Here is a 20,548-nt window from a genome sequence, read left to right as displayed (position 1 = left end):
TAAAGTTACTTGACATGTTTCGTTATAAGGCCTGTTTTCATCTGTTTGCAAGTTTGCTGAGATTCGACCATGTGAGGTGTGTATGAGACACTATATAGTGAAAATTATTTGCCCAGGTTGCTGTGCAAAGTAACAGGATGTTAAACAAAAAAAATCCAAATATCACACAAGCCGGTTTCTTGCTAACTTGCTACATTTTGCCAGCACCGTGGAGTCAGCATTGCAGACAGTTTATGCTGGGTGGTGCTCTGTGTGCTGCGTGTTTGAATGCTGAAGCCACACTGGTGCAGTGCCTGCGGGCAGCTGGTATATACACCCTGCTCGCAGGCTGCGGCTGCCAATGCAGGCAGCAGCAGTGCCAAGGCAGCAGGAGATGGGTGCGTGCGTCAGGGAGAAAGCCGAAATGTGCATCCGATCTGATATTTTTGTTGTTGTTAAACGGTGATATTTTTTTTTTCTGTCCCAAAGTTTATTGTAGATACCAACCGAACAGCAGATAAAGACTTTTTTAAAACGCATAAATACTTACCTGACACTATTGTGCTCCTATACATAGAGCAGCCACTTTCATGAATGGTATGGGCTGCGACCAAAGCATTTATAAAGAAAAGTTAAGGAAGCAGACTAAGAATTGGTCTTTGTTGTACTTTTACTTAGGGTTTTGATATCTTCCCATTTTTAAAAACAAATATTATCCCACGTAATCTTTTGAACAATATAAAATAAAACGCAAACTTTAAGAAGTTGCTGAAGACAGCAGTTTATGCAGGGTGCATGTCTCTTCATGTGCTGTTTTTCTTGCTGTCCCAATCTGACTGTGCTGTTGCAGCCAATTCAAAAGCCCAGGAAGGGCACGCTTCCTGGATCCCGCAGAAAAACAGTATAGGGGATGTGAGATTAGGGTTGACGCGGTTACCAGCATGGAAACTTGCTTAGTAGTGCAGTATTTGGGAGAGGTGCCACAGACTAATGGCTTGCGGATGAGGCTAAAGAACTGAGAATACCTCAACTCTAATCCTGGCTTTTGCACTCTGTGGGCAGGTTACTAAATCCCTTTGAGACCATGTCTTCATCTTTAAATAGGAATAATACCTATCCTCTAGAGGCATTGTGAGGATTTATGTATTTATGCAGTACTAACTGAGTGCAAACTGAGAACTGCTTGTGCTTTGTATTCAGCATCAACCCAGCTGTAGTCTAAACTGGAAGACACCACCTCCTTTTGGTGACAATCGTTACGATTCTGACTTGGAAAGGGGGTTACCTTACTAAAATCCAAGTACTGAAATCGTGACACTTTTCTCTTTTTTCTTTAGTCTGTGTATTTTTCCTGCTTTTGCATTCTAGAAGAAGGTAAATGTTCTTGTTCTTGGCAGATTCCTGCCAAGTTACGGTTCCCTAGCCATCAGTGCAACAGCAATTACAGTAAGTTAGCTTTAAATAAGCCTCTCGGATATGGCCATCTGCGTATGGCCGTAGTACCTGTTGTTCGGAGGGTGGTGAATAATCGGGGATAAGGCTTAAGAGAAGCAGCAGACTGGAGTGGGAGCAGGAAGGGAGAAGTGTGAAGTCTGTGGCAGGTGACGGGGTTTCCCAGCTCTCTGCAGTCCATGTTTTCCAGCCCGTGGCTGTGAGCTGGGGGCTGGTGGTAGGGCCGGGCAGGGCATCCAGCAGCCGGAGTGAGCTGCTTTACCAGGTGGTTGATTTTTTTGTTGTTGTTTGTTTTCCTTCTTTTTTAAGGGCTGGCAGAATGCTATTCAAAACAGTTCCCAGCATAACCAAATAGCTTAGCTTGCCTAAGTGCAGAGGAGGAGAAAATCTTTTCCTTCGCAGCCTTTTGAATGCGTCCGTTCAAGGGTTGTGAGCAGGCCACTCCCTTCTACTCCAAACTAGCCATTAGGGACAGGAGGGACATCCTTGAGAGCAGCATCTCACAATGATCGCCTATGTGCACTGCCTGCCCGCGGACCCGATGGTCGGGTGCCTCGGCAGGAGCAAGTGGCAGCCCAGCTGCAACGATGAGGAGGAGGAGGAACTTATCCCGCTGTATTCCAGCAAAATGGGAAACACTCACACCAAGCTGCCCGGGCGCCTTAAGAAAAAGTTACTGAGCAAAGACGACAACTCCTTCTGGCCAAGTAAGAAAGATCAGTTCCTTTTTGTTAGCTGTTTTGGTCGTTTAGTGTTGTGTTGTCGTTAGTGAAGAAATAAATAAGGAAAACAGACTTATAAACAAGGAAAACACTCGTGTTTCTCTTACTCTTTTGGAGGATGAAGGCATTGGGAACAATTTTCTTACTGTAAGAATGTATTCCCACTTCAGGAGAGTGTACGTAAATATTGTATCTGGTGGGACCGCTACGTTGATGACACTGTCTACGTCTGTGTTTCAAAGGTCTTGAGCACTCGCTTTCAGTTCAATAATGCTCCTTTTCAGCAAAATGATTGTTTTAGATGAGTGGAGCTGTTGACGTGGCACTCTAATTGAAAGCCATAGAAACAATCAGTGTATGAAAAGGCCAGGAAAAATAAGAAAAAGGTCTAACAGACTCAAAGATGCTTAATGCAGTTGATGAGTACTTATTTCAAAAAAAAAAAATCTGCTTTCGAATAACCTTAGGTCTAAGGTTATTTTCCTTCTGAACGTGAGAAGAAAGAATTCCTGAATTGTGATGACTCTCTCCTTTTTTAATCTGTATAGTTTCAAGTTTCACTGGCAAATACAGATGGGAAATAGGGACAGAATAGGACAGACAACGGTAACGTTCAGCTGTTTTGTTTTTAGCCTTATTGCTTGCCTTCCCCTTTTTTCTGACCACCTAAGCAAAGGCACCCAGCTGTTTGTGGAATGGTTGCTCAGAAAAGTGTATTTAAGGGCGATGGGGGAGAAATTTCACAAGACAAAGAAAGCTTTTCCTGCAAAAGCCAGCTGTCTGGCTACCTTGCACCAGCCCTTTAAAAAAAAAAAGAAAGTAGATGAATATATTTGCAACTGTATTGATTTTTTCTTTTCCTCATTAGTCTCATGCTGATCATCTGACAATGGCTAGTTATTACCAGCAATTGAAAAATCACTGTCTAGGACACGATGCTAACACTGATTAGTGAAACCACCTGTATTTCTGTTTTCTGTATTACAGTGTTTTCCATCTAGTGCTAAGCAAGCTTCGTTTGATGTCCCCTCCTGTAGGAGGAGTGTGATTTACCACATGGTTGTTTCAGGCCTTTTTCAAGAGGAAGCAATTTCTTAAAATGCAGGGAAAGAAAAATCCAGCTCATCTGCTGAATTTTTGTATTTTTAGAGCACAGGGATCAATTCTGGTTCATTCAGAGGGGAAAATGAAAATGCTTCCTTTATGTAAAATTATATAGCTTCTGTACTGTAGGACCTGGGGAAACTCTGAAGAGGCTAGGAAGCAGCTCCAGGGATGCTCTCAGGGAGGAGGACATGGCCCCTCTGTATCCCAGCCAGCCTGGGGATTGATGATTTTGTCTCTCTGGCTGGGTGACAGGTTAGTTCGTTCCTACGAAGTCATGAGGTTGACTTTCAGAGCTGGTTCTTGTAGTGCCCTTGGAGGTGTTGCTCTGGCAGCCGAGCTCAGGGCATCGGGAGAAGCCGCTCGGTTTGAACTTGCTTCTCTGGAGCGTGGAAATGGGATTGAGGAGTATAGCTAGGGCACTCAGAAATCCCTGCTCCTTCTCTGCAGCCTGCCTCCTTTTTCTCTTTGTGCTGTCTGTAAGGAAAGGTGTCCATCCCCTCCTTTTAAATGCACTTGAATTGAAATTAATAAAACTTTTCAAAAGATGGGTAGAGACAGAGAAATGGGGAACGGAGCAGTACTTTAAAGAATAATTACGTTACTACAGTATTAGAAAGCGATAGTAAATAAGTGCTGATGATCCTAAGTCATCTTTGCATTTAAAAAGTTTGGAAACTGAAACACAGGGATTTTTTGTTGGTTATTTTTGTGTTTAAATAGTTGAGTCACCTCAAGGCACTGTCCAGTTTCTTCTTGGATGAGAACTTGATGACCTCTGAATTGAAATTATGTAAATAGGTATGCAAGGAACAACCTGGGAAGTTTTCGCCTGAGTGGTGTGATGTAGTTCCTACATACGCGGTGGGAGCATCTGCTCTCCCTGTCCAGGTGCATTAATTTTTTATTGTTTCTTCAACATATTCCTAATGAAGAGAGAAGTATCCTGTTTAATTCTGTTTAATATTTTTAAACTTGTGTGCATGTGTGTAATTTTGTTGATTTATAGTCTAGCACTTATATAAGCAATTGAATTGTTTGACTTGTGATCTACTGAAGCTTTTCAATGCAATTTCTGGTCCCTAATGATAAACATTTACATGTTACAGACAAAGTTTATTGTTGGTTCCTTTATGTTGAGTTTCACTGATGTCTGTTATGACCCCATGCTTTTTATTTGTTCTTTTTGAATTACAAACCGTTGAAGTTTCAGTATTTAATGTTGGATCCTTAAAATGGTGGGTGGCAAAAATCAGTTAACCTGCTTTCTGCCCTGACTTTCCCCAGCTCTTGTGCTTCAGAGGTGGTGTCTCACCGTGGTACAAGCATGTACACGCGGGACACCGGCTCTGCCCCCGCTGGCTCCCTTTACTTCTTACTCAGTTCCAGTCCATAGAAACAAAAGAATGGCAACGTAATTAAGCCATCAGTTAAAAGCGTTATTTGCAGGACAGGTAGTATTTCTCTTTGAGATAGGGAGGCTGTGTTGCTTTTAAACTCTGTTAATGTTTATTTTAAGGAACAAAAGTGTTTAAGAGTGGAAGTGCTTTCTGGGACCAGGTCAAGTGATAACTGCAGAGCACAGTAGGGGATTATTGGCTGAGCTTTATCTCTGTTGATAAAGGTCTCCCTTTGGGGGTCCTTGTTGAGCGTCATGAGAACTGCACTTCGAGAGGTTTCACAGTGCTGATGTACTCTGTAGAAAATGCCTCCGGTAGTGTTAGGGTTGTTTGAAAACGTAATACAGTCAAATTATTGAACTTTCTTTTGGGCTGGGGGAGCATCCTCGCCGAGGGGATCCCGATGGTCTGCAGCAGTAGTCCCCAGCGCTCCTGCTCACCCTACAGCATCTCTGCTACAGAATATTCAGTTGTCAAATTATTTGTGGTGTGATGTAGCAGCTGTGACAATCAAGTGACCATGTTAGGGTTTGGGTTTTTTTTAAGCTGTAGCAATTGTTCTGAGAAAACTGTTAAATTAGTGATTCTGTGAAGTGCAGGTTCTGCATTACCATGTCAGCCTCCTTTCAGCAGCCGTGATGCCATTCCTCTGCCATGCTTTGCTGCCAGATTGACTGTAAATAGACAACATAGGATTGAAATCAGCCCGGAGTGCAGCAATATATCCGTTAACAGCCTGCCTGCTGGAAAAACAGTGTTACAGTTGTGGAGGGACTATCTCCATCACGTGTTCATTCACGATTATAGACAAACTCCAGCAGTGCTGAGTGTTTGGTAGTTGGTTTTCCTGCAGCAAAGTTAAGCTGAGATCCACCACTGACCAGGTTTGGCAGAAATGCCAAGGGCTTGGTTTGGTTTAAATGCCTGCTGAATTGGAGTCTGAGGCTGTTGGCAGTGACTGCTGCTGTGGTAGGCTGTCACCTCCTCCTGGTTAGAGCATCGCCTGCCTCTTGTGGTTCCCATTGCCACTTCATATTTTATTAAATTCGCGAAGTTTAAAGATGTGGTGTGCTGTTGCTAACCTAGCTAAACTGTGGCATCTGCTGGCTTTTTGTGACGATAAAGTTTTGGTAACGATTTTGGAGGTTTTTTCTTTCTTTTACAGATGTGGGAGAGAGCCAACGGCAGTGTCAGATTACTCTTAATGTTTGTTAAACAGTAGCTTCACTTACTGGGTTTTTTCTCAGTGTTTTGTTGCCTGCTAGCTCATGAAAGAGTGCTTTCTTCTTTTTCATTCATTATGCTTTCTAAGAACAAAAGCTCTGTCTCATCTGTAAAGTCAAGACCTTTCTGTGTGATGTGTGTTTTGTGAAAAACATAGAATTTGAAAGAATAATAACTAAGTCTATTTATACATTAATAGGATGTTCTGAACCAAGGTGGGTATTTTACTATTCGCTATTTGCTATGGCTTTTTTTTTTCCAGGTTTCTCTTCTGATAGTGATGAGATTTAAATTTCCCAATTAAAGGCTGTTATATATTAAAAAAAAAACCACCAGAATCCTTGTGACTTGGGAGGAGTCATCCTTTGCCTTCTCATTTAACAGTGTGAAACAAAGACTGAATCGCTTTGCATCTCTGCAAATCCCAGGCCATACGGAGCACTGAGCAAGGCTTTGTAGCCTTTCGTGCCCTAAGAGACAGAAGGACAGTCTATTGTGGTGAATGGCCAGGATGGCTATTTGCAGTGACTGGCCATCCTCGTTCCCAGCTTTATTTGCAGCATCCAGCTCATACCATAACAGCTGATACATCGGATTGCATCAGATAAAGCCAGGAACTGGTTTGTTTTGAAAACAAAAAGTAATTTGAGTATAATTTTTATTGCGTGCCTAAAAAAAGGGGATGATTTTCCCCTTTTCTCTCAGTGTTCTTAATGAAGGCTTGTCTTATGGCTGAGTTTTCTTGGAATTCTTGTTCATTTGGCCAAAACGAGCCACCAAAATCTTGCAAAGCATAGGAACTTGTTCATTTGTACAAAATTACTTTAGGTCTTGGATAAATAACAACTCTTCTGGTGCGCATTTCTGTACGTGTCTTGCATTTCTGGCTCATCTTGCTGCACGTTCCCTGCGTATGCCATAGAGAACAAGCCTCTCCGCCCATCCTTTTCTGGCCGGGCCATGGAGGTCCAGCTCTTGGTCTCCTGTGCTGTTGCTGTACGGCTCATAAGCCCTTTTGAGAGGAGTCAGATGCGAGAGCATTGTGGGTGGAGGGATGAAGAAGAACATGGAATATGCTGGGTAAAAAGAGATTAATGTTGGGTTTTTGTAAAACACTTAATAAGTGAATCAGTAACGTGAGTATGAAGGCCTTGCTGTGTTGCCTTGCCAAAAGAAAACGCTTTGCTAGCCTGGCTGCTCACTGCTAGGTGTGAACTTGTGCTTGCTTTTGCAGGGAGGTGCTGATGGTGGATGTTTCATGCATTCCTCCCTGCCTGCGAGCAGATGAGAAGCTGTGTGTGGCACTCAGGAGCACGAGGAGGAGGTGGGGAGGTTTTGGTACGGAGCTCATTAACATCACTCAAGTGCATCTGGAGGAGTCTGAAAAAATAGAGTTCAGAGACATCTTTTGTGTAGTTTTTTTGGCAATTGGAGCAGGGAGCATCTGCTGTAATTAAGGAGGTGGAGTAATGTAAGTGCAAATCCACATGTGAAACAGGTGAGATTGGAAAGCCTGTGGTTGAAGATGGTGGTTAATGGTAGACTGAATAGGCTCTTCAGTGCTTAATTTGATTAAAACTCCTGTGGCTTATGGATGGTGGTGGGTACAGGATATTTGCAGATCTTACTGGGAGTTGCTTTATCTAGTGTAGTGAAGTCAAGAAATGGTTTTGAGTGCTATAAAAAAAAATAGACTCAGATCAGATTAAAGCTGAAACACGGTGGGAGAACATGAAACTGCATGGAAAAGGCACAAGCATTTTAAGGGATGCCTTTATCAGCCTGGCTAATGGAGTCACACTAGCAATCAGAAACGGATTATGGCAGCATTATCAAAATCCATTTTACTATGCCGTGTTTCTTACTCCATCCCACCCTCCCCCAGGCCAACACTTTGAGATGAAGTGATAAAAGGTAACCAGGTTTTATAGCTGCAGTGCATTTCCTTGTGCTGGAGGAGTAGAGAAGCAAATTCTCCCATTAACAAGGCAGATACTCCAGAAGGGATGATATGAGTCCATTTTCCAGGACTCTGCAGATCGGTGACTTCCACCGATCTCCTAAGTCAGGTTGTGTGCCTGTGCGTGCTAGGTTATGGTGGTAGAGCGCTTCTGTGGCATTTGGCACGTTTGCAGTGCTCCTGCAGCAGAAATCCTCCTGGTTACTTGTCTTTTCTTGTTAACTGCTACTAGATGTGAAAATCTTCAAAGGCTTCCTTACCACTCCCTTATTTTCCCTGTGCCAACTGCTCCTCGCACAGTGTCCTTTCCCTTGTTTTTTCTCACACTGTTGGGAAGCCAGAAGCTTCAATAATGACACCCTGGAAAAGTGTGATGGTGCGTTGCCTTGCAAATACTTTGATTTATCAAGTATCATGTTTGATGCTTTGTGTATGGCACGTGCTGCCCCAATTTGAATGTAGGTAACCTGCAGTGCTGCTTTTGCAGAGCCCGTGGTAGGTGGTAATGCGATGATTAAAGCAGTGTATTGCCATTTACGTGGTGGATATGATGACCTCTATGTTGTGCTGAGAGGGAGCAATGCGGGCTGCGCAGCGTACCACCGGTGAGGGACAACCAGAAAAGGGCGTACAGCCTCCGCAGGGGACATGGGCTCCCATTGGGGGACCCTGCACAGGCAAAGGGGTCTGGCTTCTGGGTGGCAGCTCCTGTGGCGAGGCCTGGGGGGACCAGGCTGGCAGAGCATCGCTGCCGCCCACCCCAGTGCCTCTGCCTGCTGGGGGATCTGGGTTGTGCAGGTTTGCTGGTGCTCAGAGCTGGTGCTGTGGTCCCTGGCCCCCTGCCCTGCCAGGGCATGGGGGTTTTGCTTCTGCTCTCAGCTCCCAAAGAGCTGAGGACTGTCCCTGAAACCACTTTTCCTCTGTATTGCTCCTGCATAGGCCAAAGTAACACCTTTTAAAGGTAATGGTATTAAAAGTCTGATAGATTACAACAGATTTTTAGCCCTCTATTGTTTCCCTGCCCTAATCTGATGACAAATCATTGAAAAATGTGTGCGCTGCTTGATCCTCAAGATTTTCAAACCTCTGCTTGGACACAGTTACACATCAACTCTGCTTTTGTCCCCCATCCACAGCCACTCGCCCTGTACTATGGCTGTGATACTTTAAGAAAACACATGCTCATTCTCTGAAATACATCACTTCTTAACTCTCGGTTGGCTTGTACAAACGTCTTGGAGGTAAAGCAGACTTGCACTTTCCTGGCATTGCAGCTAGCATCGTATAAATCTGGCTTATTTATACCTTGTAGTGTTAATAAAAAAGGCATTTTTAAAATAATCCCAAATGCCAATAGGCTTAGTGACATTTAAGCATGAGCGATGCTGTCAGTTCATCTGCAAACAAAAGCGGTACGTCTTAATTTGTCTAATTACGCTCTAACATGCAGACCAGCTGCTGCTGTGAACAAAAGCAGTTGATCGCACCATTTTATTAATTGCATATTAATTGCCACTTTCATGTTAACCATATGGGTGATAGTGGAGTGGAGTGAAGGCTACTTAGTGGTGGAAAAGAGAAAATGAACTGGCAGAGTGGTATCTTCAGAGGACAAATCTCAGAATGATAGGGTGCCTGGAGCTTGCTGATGTGATCTGATTTTTAGAAGGAAATTGTACTTTTTTTCCCCATGCTACATTATTGTATTTAAAAGTGAGGGGGATTTGAGTAGAAAGGACTGTGCTTTGCATGATGACTGTGTACTTGTGACAATACTACTGTTACTAGCAAGTTGGTACTAAATTTGTTTGCTAATTTGCTGAAGGCAGCCTAGCTGGCATGTGGCCATCTGCCTTTGTCTGCCTGCTGTGCCGATGGATGCACCCGCGCTGCCAGGAATCGCTTGCCACAGAAGCAAGGCTGGAAGAGCCAAAAGGAGTGCAAAACTTGCTGATTTTTATACTTGATGCAATTTTGCTGCAAGTATGTAGTCTTGTTAGATAACAGTGGAAAGTCTTGAGCAGAACTGGGCTTCTTAAGAGTGAAAGATAAAAACCTTGACGCAGGTGGGTTAGCTGGTGTAAAATACCTACAGCAAAAAGCAAATGGTAGCGGACTGGCTGCTGCATGTATCTGGCATCAGGTGATGTTGGATGATGCTCTTCCTGAAAGTGAGACTTTAGAGAGCTGCCCTCAACTTCTCTTTTTCATTTTTGTGTTGTGTGAAGGCAGCAGCCGCTCTCAGCAGATGCTGTCGGGCAGCAGGTGTAGGTTAGGAGTACGCACGCAGTGACTTCTTTCCTGTCACCCCCGGACTGACATTATCACGGTCTATAGAGCAGCTTCTTCAACAGGGCTGTGGCACTGCCGGGTGGCCATCTCCTGCCTCCTGGCAGCCGCTGGCCCGCAGGCGGGCACCCGCAGCAGGGACAAATTATATGATACATGCAAAGGAAGCTCACTGAAACAAGACAAAAAAACCACCCAAGGTCTACCTTGAGTTTATTTGCTCTCTCCTCCCCTTCACACCTCTTCAGGAAGGTGAGCAAAACCCCATGCTGGAATTTTTAAGCTGATGAAGGGGCAGCAGGTTTGGTAGGAGGAGGACTCAAGGGCAGCTCATTGCTTTCTTGGAAAGGAAGCAATGAGTTAATGGCAGATCAAATAGAAACATGTCTAATTATGTGAAAGGAAGCGCAGGACTGGACCTGGAGTATGCAATGATTTAGATAACTCAATCTTGTCAGTCAGTTAACTCTGCCTGCTTGGGTTTTCTAAAGTGAGTATTTCAACATTAAAGGCTTAGTCCCACCTCACTGCCAACAGATGGCATTTTGCTTGCATTTCCTAAGTGTCTCAGAAGAGCTAGGATTGGGAGAGATTGGTTATTTAAAAAAGGGGGGGGAGGTGGGCACAGCCTTTGTTTTAATTAACATATTGTTCCAAAAAAACCCTACCCTAAAAACATTTTTCAAACTGTGTTGGAAAACACCAAAGGAGACACAAGGATTGTACAATTAAGAAATTACTAGCAAGTAGTTGAAAGGTATATTGGATCTGATCTATTCTAAGAATATGCAGTGCCAAACAATAATGGTGACATTCCTATGCCTAAGCAGAAATTGGGTCAGAGAGGTTGTTTCCTTTTTTTAGTAAGAAAAACGCTTTAAGTGGTTCATCGCAATTACATCTCGGTGCTGTAATACACTGCAGTGGGATATGGATTATGGGGATGATGCACGACTGGAAAGACACAGCTTGAATTTCGGATTGCAAGCGGTGCCTGCCATTACAGCAGTTAACAGAAACAGCACCTGACTTGTGAGCTGACCAGTTTTGACCTGGAGTCATTGGAAGAGAATAAATGCGAAACCCCATGATGCCACTTCTCCAGTCACATCAGGAGGGTACTTAATCAGCCTTCCCGTGTCTTCAGTACACACACAGGCAGGCTGTGGCCTGGCTATTACTAATTTAAAGGCTGAATTCCCCAAAGCACTGCTTGTGGCTGTTAGGCTGCAGCCCCTGGCTTTTGTTTGGAAACTGTTTTTCAATATGCTGGTGACTGTCTAGGTTACCAGCAAGGGCTTGTCCCCATCAGCTGAGCATGAACTGGTATAACTGGAGGCTAGGCTTCTGGAGAAGAGCGAAAAACATGTAAATACTGTGGTTGAAAGGCAAATTATCCAACTGTGATGCCTTTTCCGTGGGAGTGCTCAGCTACCCGCTCTGCGAGGGGTCAGTGGCCACATGCTGCTCATCCCAAAGGTCTCATCCCCCATCCCTCTGATTTCTGATCTGAGCCATGATGACTATGGGACAACTTTTCCTCCTCAGGTTCAGTGCTGTCATTTGTTTGTCCACTGAACTTTGGGTGCTTTGACAAGGAGTTTAAGAACAGTGAAGTTTTACACACAAGGGCTGCGGAGCACATTTGTCATTGCCCAAAAGCATCGACAGAGGTTTATAAAACCATTTCTCTGCAGTTTCATGATCTGTTCTAGGGAGGGCTAATTAAACTTGCAGCTGGGTAGCATCTCCAAAGCGGGTTTGGCACCTGTCCTAACTGAATGATCCCTCATGGTTGTTCTCAGCATCAACTTTTAATCAGCCTGGCCCTCCTTTTGTTTGTCAGATGTTTGCCACAAACGCGATGGCATGGCTAGACCAGGGACAGTGGGCTGCTGTTTGGTGGGTGTGAGCAGGTCCCCAAGCAGATGGTGGTAGCAATTTTAGGTTAAATAATTAATAGCATCAGAGAAAAAGACACTCTTTTATGTCAAGTAGCTGAAGGTGAGCGCAAGTGTTTTCCTATGTGTGATGCTAACCTTGTCCTGTTAGGTTTAATTAATCCGAAGAGGAGCAGGATGCTAATGGCCCTGACATAAAAAGAAATATTTTCAGAGCCTATATGAACACAGTTTTTTAATTTCTTCGTTCCTGGAGCAGGGTGTATTCTTTGTACGGAATATTAGATGTTGCAGGATGTGTCAGATATTTTTAATGTCTGTAGTTTCAACTATGTTCTTCAAACCAGCCATGGTTTAAAAAGAAAAATGTAAATTGAGCTTTGGTGTGCACCAACTTAGATGATTCCTGGCATGGTGGCAAAGCAGGGATCCTGTTAGGCAACGCTTCTGTCTAACTCAAGTGGACTGGAATTGAAGTTTGTTTAGTGCTGCATTGCAGTGTCCTTAAAGGGTGCCAAAGTCTAGAACTGCTTGTATCGTTATCCATAGAGACAGGAAAAAGGAAGAGCCTTTTCATGGACTACATACTGCAAAATAATTTTGGGAAAATATAGCTGTGGTTTTATTGACTGGTTTTCCTGAGGGTGTAAACTTTATTCGCATTGACCGTGTTATTGATCTCCCACCTCCTTCTTTACATTGGAATTGTATCTTCTGCTCCAGGGTCAGCCCTGCCCTGGAGCCAGCGGGAGGTTTCCCACCTCACTCTTCCAGACTATTTTTAAATCGGGCTTGTCCCCTTTTCTCAATAACTTGCCATGTAAAATGCTGTCCCATTCCAATTCTGTAATAGCACAAGCTGTTAATTAACAGTCCTCTGGACAAATCTGTAACCCAAAGTTGAATTTGGATCGTTGGGTATAGTTTAAAAATGCAGCTGCTGGGATACACGGTAGTTTTATCAACTGTCTTGAGATGGCAGGGTTGTTTGCTTAGTAGTAGTTAACTACTGATATTTCTTTGCCTTGTTCTTACTGTTGTCTTAGTAACAACAGCTACTGGGAGGTTTCAGGAATGACCGAACTGGGCAGGACAGGTGATTTTTGCAAGCTTATTGTCTGGGCTGGAATACCCGTGGTATTTCTGCACAGAAATTTATTTTTAGGCTCTGCATAGTTGTCTCTGTATTTGTTTGTGTGGTATCTCCAGTCTCCGATCAAATGTTGGAAATCTCCAAGTCACAGTGAATCTTGTGTTGGCAGGATGATATGTTTAGAAGCTCTTTCGAAAATGTATTGATAGTTGTAGTGTAAGCGGTGTTGATCTGAATTGTGGATGCACACTTGCATTTCAGTTGACTTCAAGTGAGAGTTCACCACTGGAAGCAAGTAACTCTGAAGACGTGATGTCAGGTTACGGTGATCAGGATACTGAGCTGAAGTGCGGGTGATGGTGCCACAGCTGCACACTTTCAAAGGTGTTCAGATACAAATAGTGAAAGTACTTGAAGAAATATTTTTAAAACTAACATCAGCTGTCTCAAGTTTTACACTTACACTTCTCTTCCAACTTTTCCAATTTACACTTCAATTCCTCCAACAAAATACAAACTTTTCTGCAGTTTAGATTTTGTGCTAAGTGGGGAAGCCAAGGATACCAAAAGAGACATTTTTGCAATTAAAAATGGTATCTTTCATTTTAAATGGTGTATGTTAAACCCCTTGTCATGTTACAACTTTACTGTTTGTTCAGTTTTCTGAAGTTCTCCAGCCATAACAGGGAATAACTAGTTTTTCTAAAATACAAAAAAGTGTAGGTATCTGCAGTAGGGATCCTGTAGAAAAAAGTAAGGATCCACTCCTTTCCCTTTCTGGTGGGAAATGGAGGCAGAAATGGCAGACTGAACGCGGGAGGGGAGAGAATCTCCATTTTTTAATCTTTTTGTGGCTTACCTTTTGATGAAGCACCTGGTGATGCCTTGTTGTTTGCTTAATGCCCCCACATACTTACTTATTGAAACCATTGCCACGATATTAAAAATTGTGTTAGATGGTGTGCTCACTAGAGCTTTCTGAAGACATTTGGCGGCAAAGCACCTTTTTCACAGTAGCATCATTTAAACTGTTAGATGCATTTTGCTAGCAATCCAAAGAAACACAACTATTCAGCTGTTAATGTTGACTGACCATGGCATGTTGTGACGTATGGGCTGCTAGATTGCATATGATTAATAACAAGGATGTTCGCATCTCTGACGCTTTTAATCAAACAGGTGGTAATAAAATTTTGAGTTGGTTATCCACATTATAGATTTTGAAAGTTCAGCTGATTAGCAGTATGAATTTAGGAGGCTGTCCTTTCATTTGGCTTTATTGAGAACTTCTAATAAGAAGATGCTGACCACACAAACATCATCTAACAATTTGTTTTCAAAAGCTATTGGTATTCGATCCACACGCCCATGGCCAGCCAAAGACGTTCTCTGGAGGTGCTGTGGTAGAGATGTTGGTTCAATTGTTTCCTTAGGAGCTTAAAACAGGTTGCTGAATCCTGCAGCAACATAATTATTCGGTGACTGTTATATGGACTCGATGTCTTACTTCAGTTTAGAGAATATTGTTTTTCAGGGCAGGTTGTGCCATTATTTAATTAGAACGTACCCAGGTTTTCAGATTTTGTCAAAAATCTTAGGGCTTTAGGGACAATACCAAATGTCACAACTGCTGAAATCCGTTTATTATTTGTGAACCTTAGCTTTTACTTATCATTTTACTGTTGTGTTCTGCAGATAACATTTTCAGGTGAAGTTTTTGAAAGTTTCTAACTAAGAAATGAAACTTTTTTTTCAAGTTGCGGTGTGAGACAGTGAGCGAGAACTTGGTGCTTGATTTTGGCATGAGCAGTTATATGATCATATGAAGGTTGGTATTTTCTAAGGAGCTTAATTTTTTTCATTTATAGATTGCAAAGTTCTTGGGAAACTAGAGGATGTACTGGCCTAATTTTAAGAGAGGGTGTCTCCAAGCTTAAATGAGACTCACCCTGAGTTTATTAAGAGTCAGCAGAAAGAAGAAGAAAAGAAGAGTCTGGCAACTCCTTATACCAGGATAATCCATATATAAATAAAAGTATGCCAAAGAGCAATGTTGGGCGGGGGGGACAAAGACAGGCTACAAGAATTCTTTCTGTGACCTTTAAATAAGTGAAATGAGTGGGGAGCATGTCCCCTTCAGGATGCCCATAAGGAGAATGCAGACTGAGATTAGTTGAAGATGTCTGTTGGATATTAGTGTGGATCCACAAGTGCACAGCTGCCAAAGATGGAATTACGGGCTGAACAGGGAGATGGTCTGGGACACAAGTTCAGAAATGGCATTTTTGCTGTCTGGTTTTGTTGGTTTCACTCTTGAGTCCTACAGGATGAATTGATGAGAAGACTATGCAAACTTGTCTGCCTGGTATTTTTTCCATCACTAATTCAGAAGAGAAGCATCTTCTCTATGGTGCATTATTAGGGCAAATAAGAGTCAAGATTTTGCAGACCAACTTACTTGCTGCAGCCATTTCTGATCAGTTTTTCAGGATAAGCTGTAGTGTAGGAGCATTGAGGTGGATTTGGAATTTAAATTGAGAATATTTCCTGGTGGCATTTTAAAATGGTCTTCCTAGGGAGAAAGAAAAGTACTCTTCTGGGAACTGACATTGCCTTAGCTGGAGTTCAGGAGTGGCCAAAGGAAAAAAGGATTGTGCCCTGCAATTTAAAACAAAACCATGAAACAGAATTGCACATTCACTAAATGTTTTCTGTTCTCCTGCCTGCAGTTACAGTGTGTGGGGAGATGCTCTAACCAGAAGAAACTGCTGCTTTGTCTGCAGGCAGCCCTGCCCAAATGCTGCCTTTTCTCTCTGGTGATGTGTTTGCATGATAGAGGATCCTCTGGAAAGATGTTTTGAATTGTCAAAGGAATGAATTAGCTTTATTGTGCTGTGACCTAAATAGGGTCATCAGATCAATCAGTCTGCTGCTTTTCTGTCCTCTCTGGCTTAGGTTGTGCTGCTTCTCCTTCTCATCTTCCTCCCTCTTCCCCCTGCCCCCTTCCCAGAGCCTGCAGCCATAATCCCTTACGAGCATGAATAAAGGAGGGACCTGCCGGGGTACCCTCTTTAAAATAATCCCTGCTTCCTAACTGCCCGTGCAGAGATGGGCTCAGTGCCCGGCTCCCCTGCTTCACCAAGGCAGAGGTTGCCTTGAAAGAGGCCATTGTGAGAGAGCTGAGCTGGAGACAGGAGGGCAGCTGAATGCGGTGCCGCCCGGGACTGCCTTTGTAGAGGGAGCACTTTTGTTCTCCTGGAAGATGCCTGGAGAGGGCCGGCCGGGACTGGCTCTACGGGAGGGAGAAACTCCTTCTGACCACAAACGATTGACTCCTGTGGTGTGCGGGGCTGGCTTCGACTCCATTTAAACACCAGCAAGTGGTTGATGGCACAGGCGGAGGTGGCTAGAACAGGCATAAAGCTCAGGCACGAATTTTGAAAACACTTGAGACATTCGGTGTTTCTTATCTCAGGAGCTTGCTGTTTCTTAATGATGGAAGTCTTGCCTAGAAGTAAAGGTGTAGCCTTCAAGGCCAGGTGGTGTTGGTCTGAGCCAGGCAGGAGCCTCGTGACCTGCGGGAAGGGGTTTATAACCCGCCTTGGGTTCAGGCTTGCCCTGCAGATGCCTGGGTGCCTCCGCGCAGCCTGGGGAGGGGGTGCTTGGGGGTCAGTCCCATCGCCGCTCCCCTCCGGACACCGCAGCTGCTCGGAGGGGGCGGACGGGGTTGGCAGGGAGCAATCCCAAGCACACCCTACATGGACCCGTCCTCGCTGACATGCTGGAAACAACTGCCCTCCAACAGCTTCTTCCCCGTGCATCCATCCCCACACGAGCTGCTGGAGGGTGGCCCAGTGGAAACTTACTTCGAACGAGTGACTGATGTGTCCGTAAAAGCAAAGGCATCGATTTAATTGTTTTGAGTACATCTGCTTGCCAACGTTTCTACTTTCCCTTTTGCTTATTGGAACAGAGACTCACTGGAAGAGCTCTCACCACGCAGTTCCCAACTCAGTTGTACGGTTTTACTTTTTCTTTCCTCTTAAAATGCCATCAATGCTATACAGTTGTTTAATGGAGGATTCTTCCATTGTTTGAATAAAGTTGCTGTGGCTTACAACTAAAAGTTTAGGTTTTGAGATGATGATACATGCTAGTAGTTTGATGCATCATTCCTCTCGTGAACTTGATACGTGTGTTGGGTTTACCTCTCCTTCATGAAAATAAGGGGTAAAATTTGTCTTGATTTGTGGGAGGGAGCAGGAATGGGTTGCTTGAACTATTCTTGTGCTTTATTTGGGTTTTTTTAAACTTAGTACTTCCTAAATTTCGTACTGCATGTGTGCATGGGCTGATGAGTGGCAGTAGGAAGGAGAACAGTTGATTCTCACCAATTCGTTAGTGTCCCTGATAGACAGCTGCTGCCAGGCAGCTGCTCTGGCTGTGGTTACCAACAACCCAACTATGTCCCTCTTCAACATTTGCCTTTTTATAAAGCCTCAGCTTCTTCAGCGGATCTTGTGCACTAGTGCAAGGTTCAGGGCATTGGGTTGTGAATGGGGGGGCTGGACAGGAAAGCCCCTCTACCCCAGGGGCTGGCTTGAAATATTTCCATGGAAGCGGAATATTTCCAGATTGTTTCACAGGCGCCGATGCTTCATGTTGCTGTGAATGTGGAGGGTGGCTGTCCCAGATGGCTGTTGCAGAGCAGGTCAGCTGTAAAGTCCCTCTAAAGAGGGGAGAGAGCAGGGAGAGGAGTGAAGGAATGGCTGCAGTGTTTCAGGCACGCCATGCTCATGCAGCCTCTCATGTTCACTTCTCTTCTGGGTGTACATGGCCTCTACTAGAAAGTAAAATCAGTTTAACCACCCAGGGATTAAAAACTATTATAATGTGAACTAAAAAAAGACACAGTTTTGCTAATGAGTGTGTTATACATTCATGATTTTGAGCGTGCTGTTTGGCACTGCATCTTGTGCCTCTCATTCTGTTTGCTTCAGTCTCTTGTTTGTTAAGGAGTTTCTTCTGGGGCAAACTTTGTAACTTAAGTTAACAATCCCATCCTGTATGAAGTGAGAATTAGCATTTGCTGAAAATCTTCTCTGTATTTTCTGTATTCCTTGTGATAGTATCCTTGTGTGGTGGCAAGTGAGTGTGATCCCTGCTTGTAAGGATGTGGGAGCTGAGGCGGTGGGTTAATATTAACTTGTCCAAGGTGAAGTAGGATGTGTGCCACAGAGCAAGGTCTCCCCAGTCTGCTACCTGTCTGTGAGTCATTTGCTTTTAAAGAACTGATATCACAGTGTGTGCACACCTACTGTTCATGCTGGGTTTATCCAGCTTTAACAAACTTTCACATTTTTTCTCTCAAGGTAATTTTAGGTGGGTTTTTTGTTGCTGTTTAGGGGGGAGAGGGTTGTGGGTTTGTCTGCGGGCTTGGCAACATTGGAGGCTGAAGTCCTTTATCTGTTTGCATAGTGACTACAACATAAATTTTCTCAGTGTCCCATCTTTTCCTTCTCTTCTCAGTGCAGAGGGGCAGGCTGTGGAGAAGCACACTTACTTCATGCTTTCAGGTCTAAGAGAAGTGCCATTAGAAGCCAATTGCGGTTACGGTTTCTTGTGACAGGAAAAGTGTTTTAAAAAAGCTGTATTGAGACAACATGCTGAATTTCTTGGAAGCCCGTGGGTTTGAAGTGGGGAAAAGTTTTTGGTCATTGTTGACCTAGTGCAGACTCTGAGACATGCAGATACAAGTAGCCAACTGGTGTTTCCTTTGGGGTATCCCCTTATGATAGCCATTTTTGATGTTTGACCTCTTTATCAGCATGACCTGAGGGAAGGTGGAAGCAAAGGGGGATGAGGATGAAAGGCAGACGTCATCTTATGCATTGTTTGTTACTGGGTTTGAATAGCTGCCTCCTTACTGGAGATCAAGGCTTGAGGACAGTGGCCAAGCACTTGTTCTCAGGCAGGAGAAATGCTTCAGGGTGGGTTGAGGATCCAATAACAAAGAGCAGCACTGGACCTGGCGCAGGTCGCAGCCCAGCGTGGAACGGGGAAGGGCTCCCTGAGCCGTCCAAAGTACCCAGGATCATGTTGATGCATGTGGCCTGACCATAAAAAGGGAACAAAGTCTTGCTTCCCAGGGCTTGTAAGCCTCTGTGAGGTGCCATAAAAGACCGCAGGGAGAATCTGTTTCACTCCCAGTAGCCCAGTCTCCCTAATGTGCTAGCTTGAAACTGTCACCTTCCCTTGTGCAAATGCATGGTAGCTCCCCTCCCACTTATAGAGGCACTTCCTACATCCTAAAAAAGATCACCACCACACTAAAAAAAGGAATTTAGCACCTTCTGGGTTTGCTCGTGGATGGCAACGCTGCTGGAGTTCGAAATGGAGCCATTCTGCACTCACCTCCAGGGTGTGTCCAGCAAGTGTGCATTTAAAGTGGTTTTAATGATGTATGGGTGATGGCAAATTCCTAACAGGAGTATTATTGTGTATGTGATTTTTAAAAAAGCAACACTAAATAGTCATCTTGTTATCAGAGTTTGATGCCAGGGTCATTTTTTGTGTAAGATGCTTGATGGAAATCAATGCAAAAGCAGAGGTACCTTCCCCGCCATTGCTGCCACAGTGGCAGCATGGTCTTCTGTCCTCTTGGCAGATGTCAGCCAGTCAAAATGTCTCTTGGACCAGCAGCTGCTGGACAGACTGGCTGCTAATGGCAGTTTTGGTGTCAAACCCGTGTTGTAATTGTAAAATCTCTGTGTTTGGAAAATCCTGATAAAATCCTGATAATGGTGTGTTCAGACAATGGTGGAGGCACTTTGTTTATGGTCTGTTCTGCACGGTGCCAAGTCTCGGCCATTTGGTGAAACTTGGGAGTGAAGTTCCTGTGGAGCATCTGCTTTTTACATGCTGCACTCCAGAGGCCAGATCCTGCTGCAGCTTTGGGGTCAGTCTGAGCCCCCTGCTGCTGGCATTTTTCTTTTTCCTGAGGAAAAAATCCTTCTCATTGTTAACCCGAGGGTGTTTCTTAAGCTTGCTTTGTGATGGAGGGCTTGCTTCTTGAGCCTGAACATTGTGCGAAGGGCATGCCCTGCTGAGCACATTGATTTGGTGCTTAGCATTTTCTCTTTAACTTCTGCAAAATAGCAGTTCATTCCTAGGGAGGATGGCTGTGGACCTCTGTACAGATACTTTTTTTTTTTTTTTTTTTTTAAGGCATGAGTATATAATGCGCATTTCAAAAAGCTGGGCTATTTCATCTCTGTGCACAAGTTTCATTTGATGAATAACAGTTCTCTATTAGCCAGAAATAACTCGATTTTGTTGTCCGTGTATCTGGTCTGAGATGACGCTAATAAGAATAAATTGGGAGCATTACTGAATGAAATTCAGTATGTGAAATTAGTGGGCTG

The 20,548-nt window shown here is 43.9% G+C and overlaps 1 protein-coding gene across 12 annotated transcripts in view; it reads left to right on the top strand.

Moving 5' to 3' along the window:
• The window catches only part of NHSL1 (NHS like 1), a 185,356-nt gene that overhangs the window by 112,431 nt on the left and 52,377 nt on the right, over positions 1–20,548 (top strand). Inside the window, exon 1 of one of the 12 annotated variants that reach the window (XM_052784501.1) lies at positions 1,538–2,138. The exons of the other annotated variants lie outside the window; for them this stretch is intronic. Coding sequence (XP_052640461.1) covers positions 1,937–2,138 — 202 coding nt within the window. The 5' untranslated portion in view covers positions 1,538–1,936. Of the gene's footprint in view, positions 1–1,537; positions 2,139–20,548 lie in introns of those variants that run through there. 12 annotated transcript variants of the gene reach the window in all.

The sequence above is a fragment of the Harpia harpyja genome, chromosome 4 (genome assembly GCF_026419915.1).
Source record: "Harpia harpyja isolate bHarHar1 chromosome 4, bHarHar1 primary haplotype, whole genome shotgun sequence".
Lineage (NCBI taxonomy): Eukaryota > Metazoa > Chordata > Aves > Accipitriformes > Accipitridae > Harpia > Harpia harpyja.
Note: the sequence above shows the minus strand (reverse complement) of the source record. Positions and strands in the feature narration are given on the sequence as shown.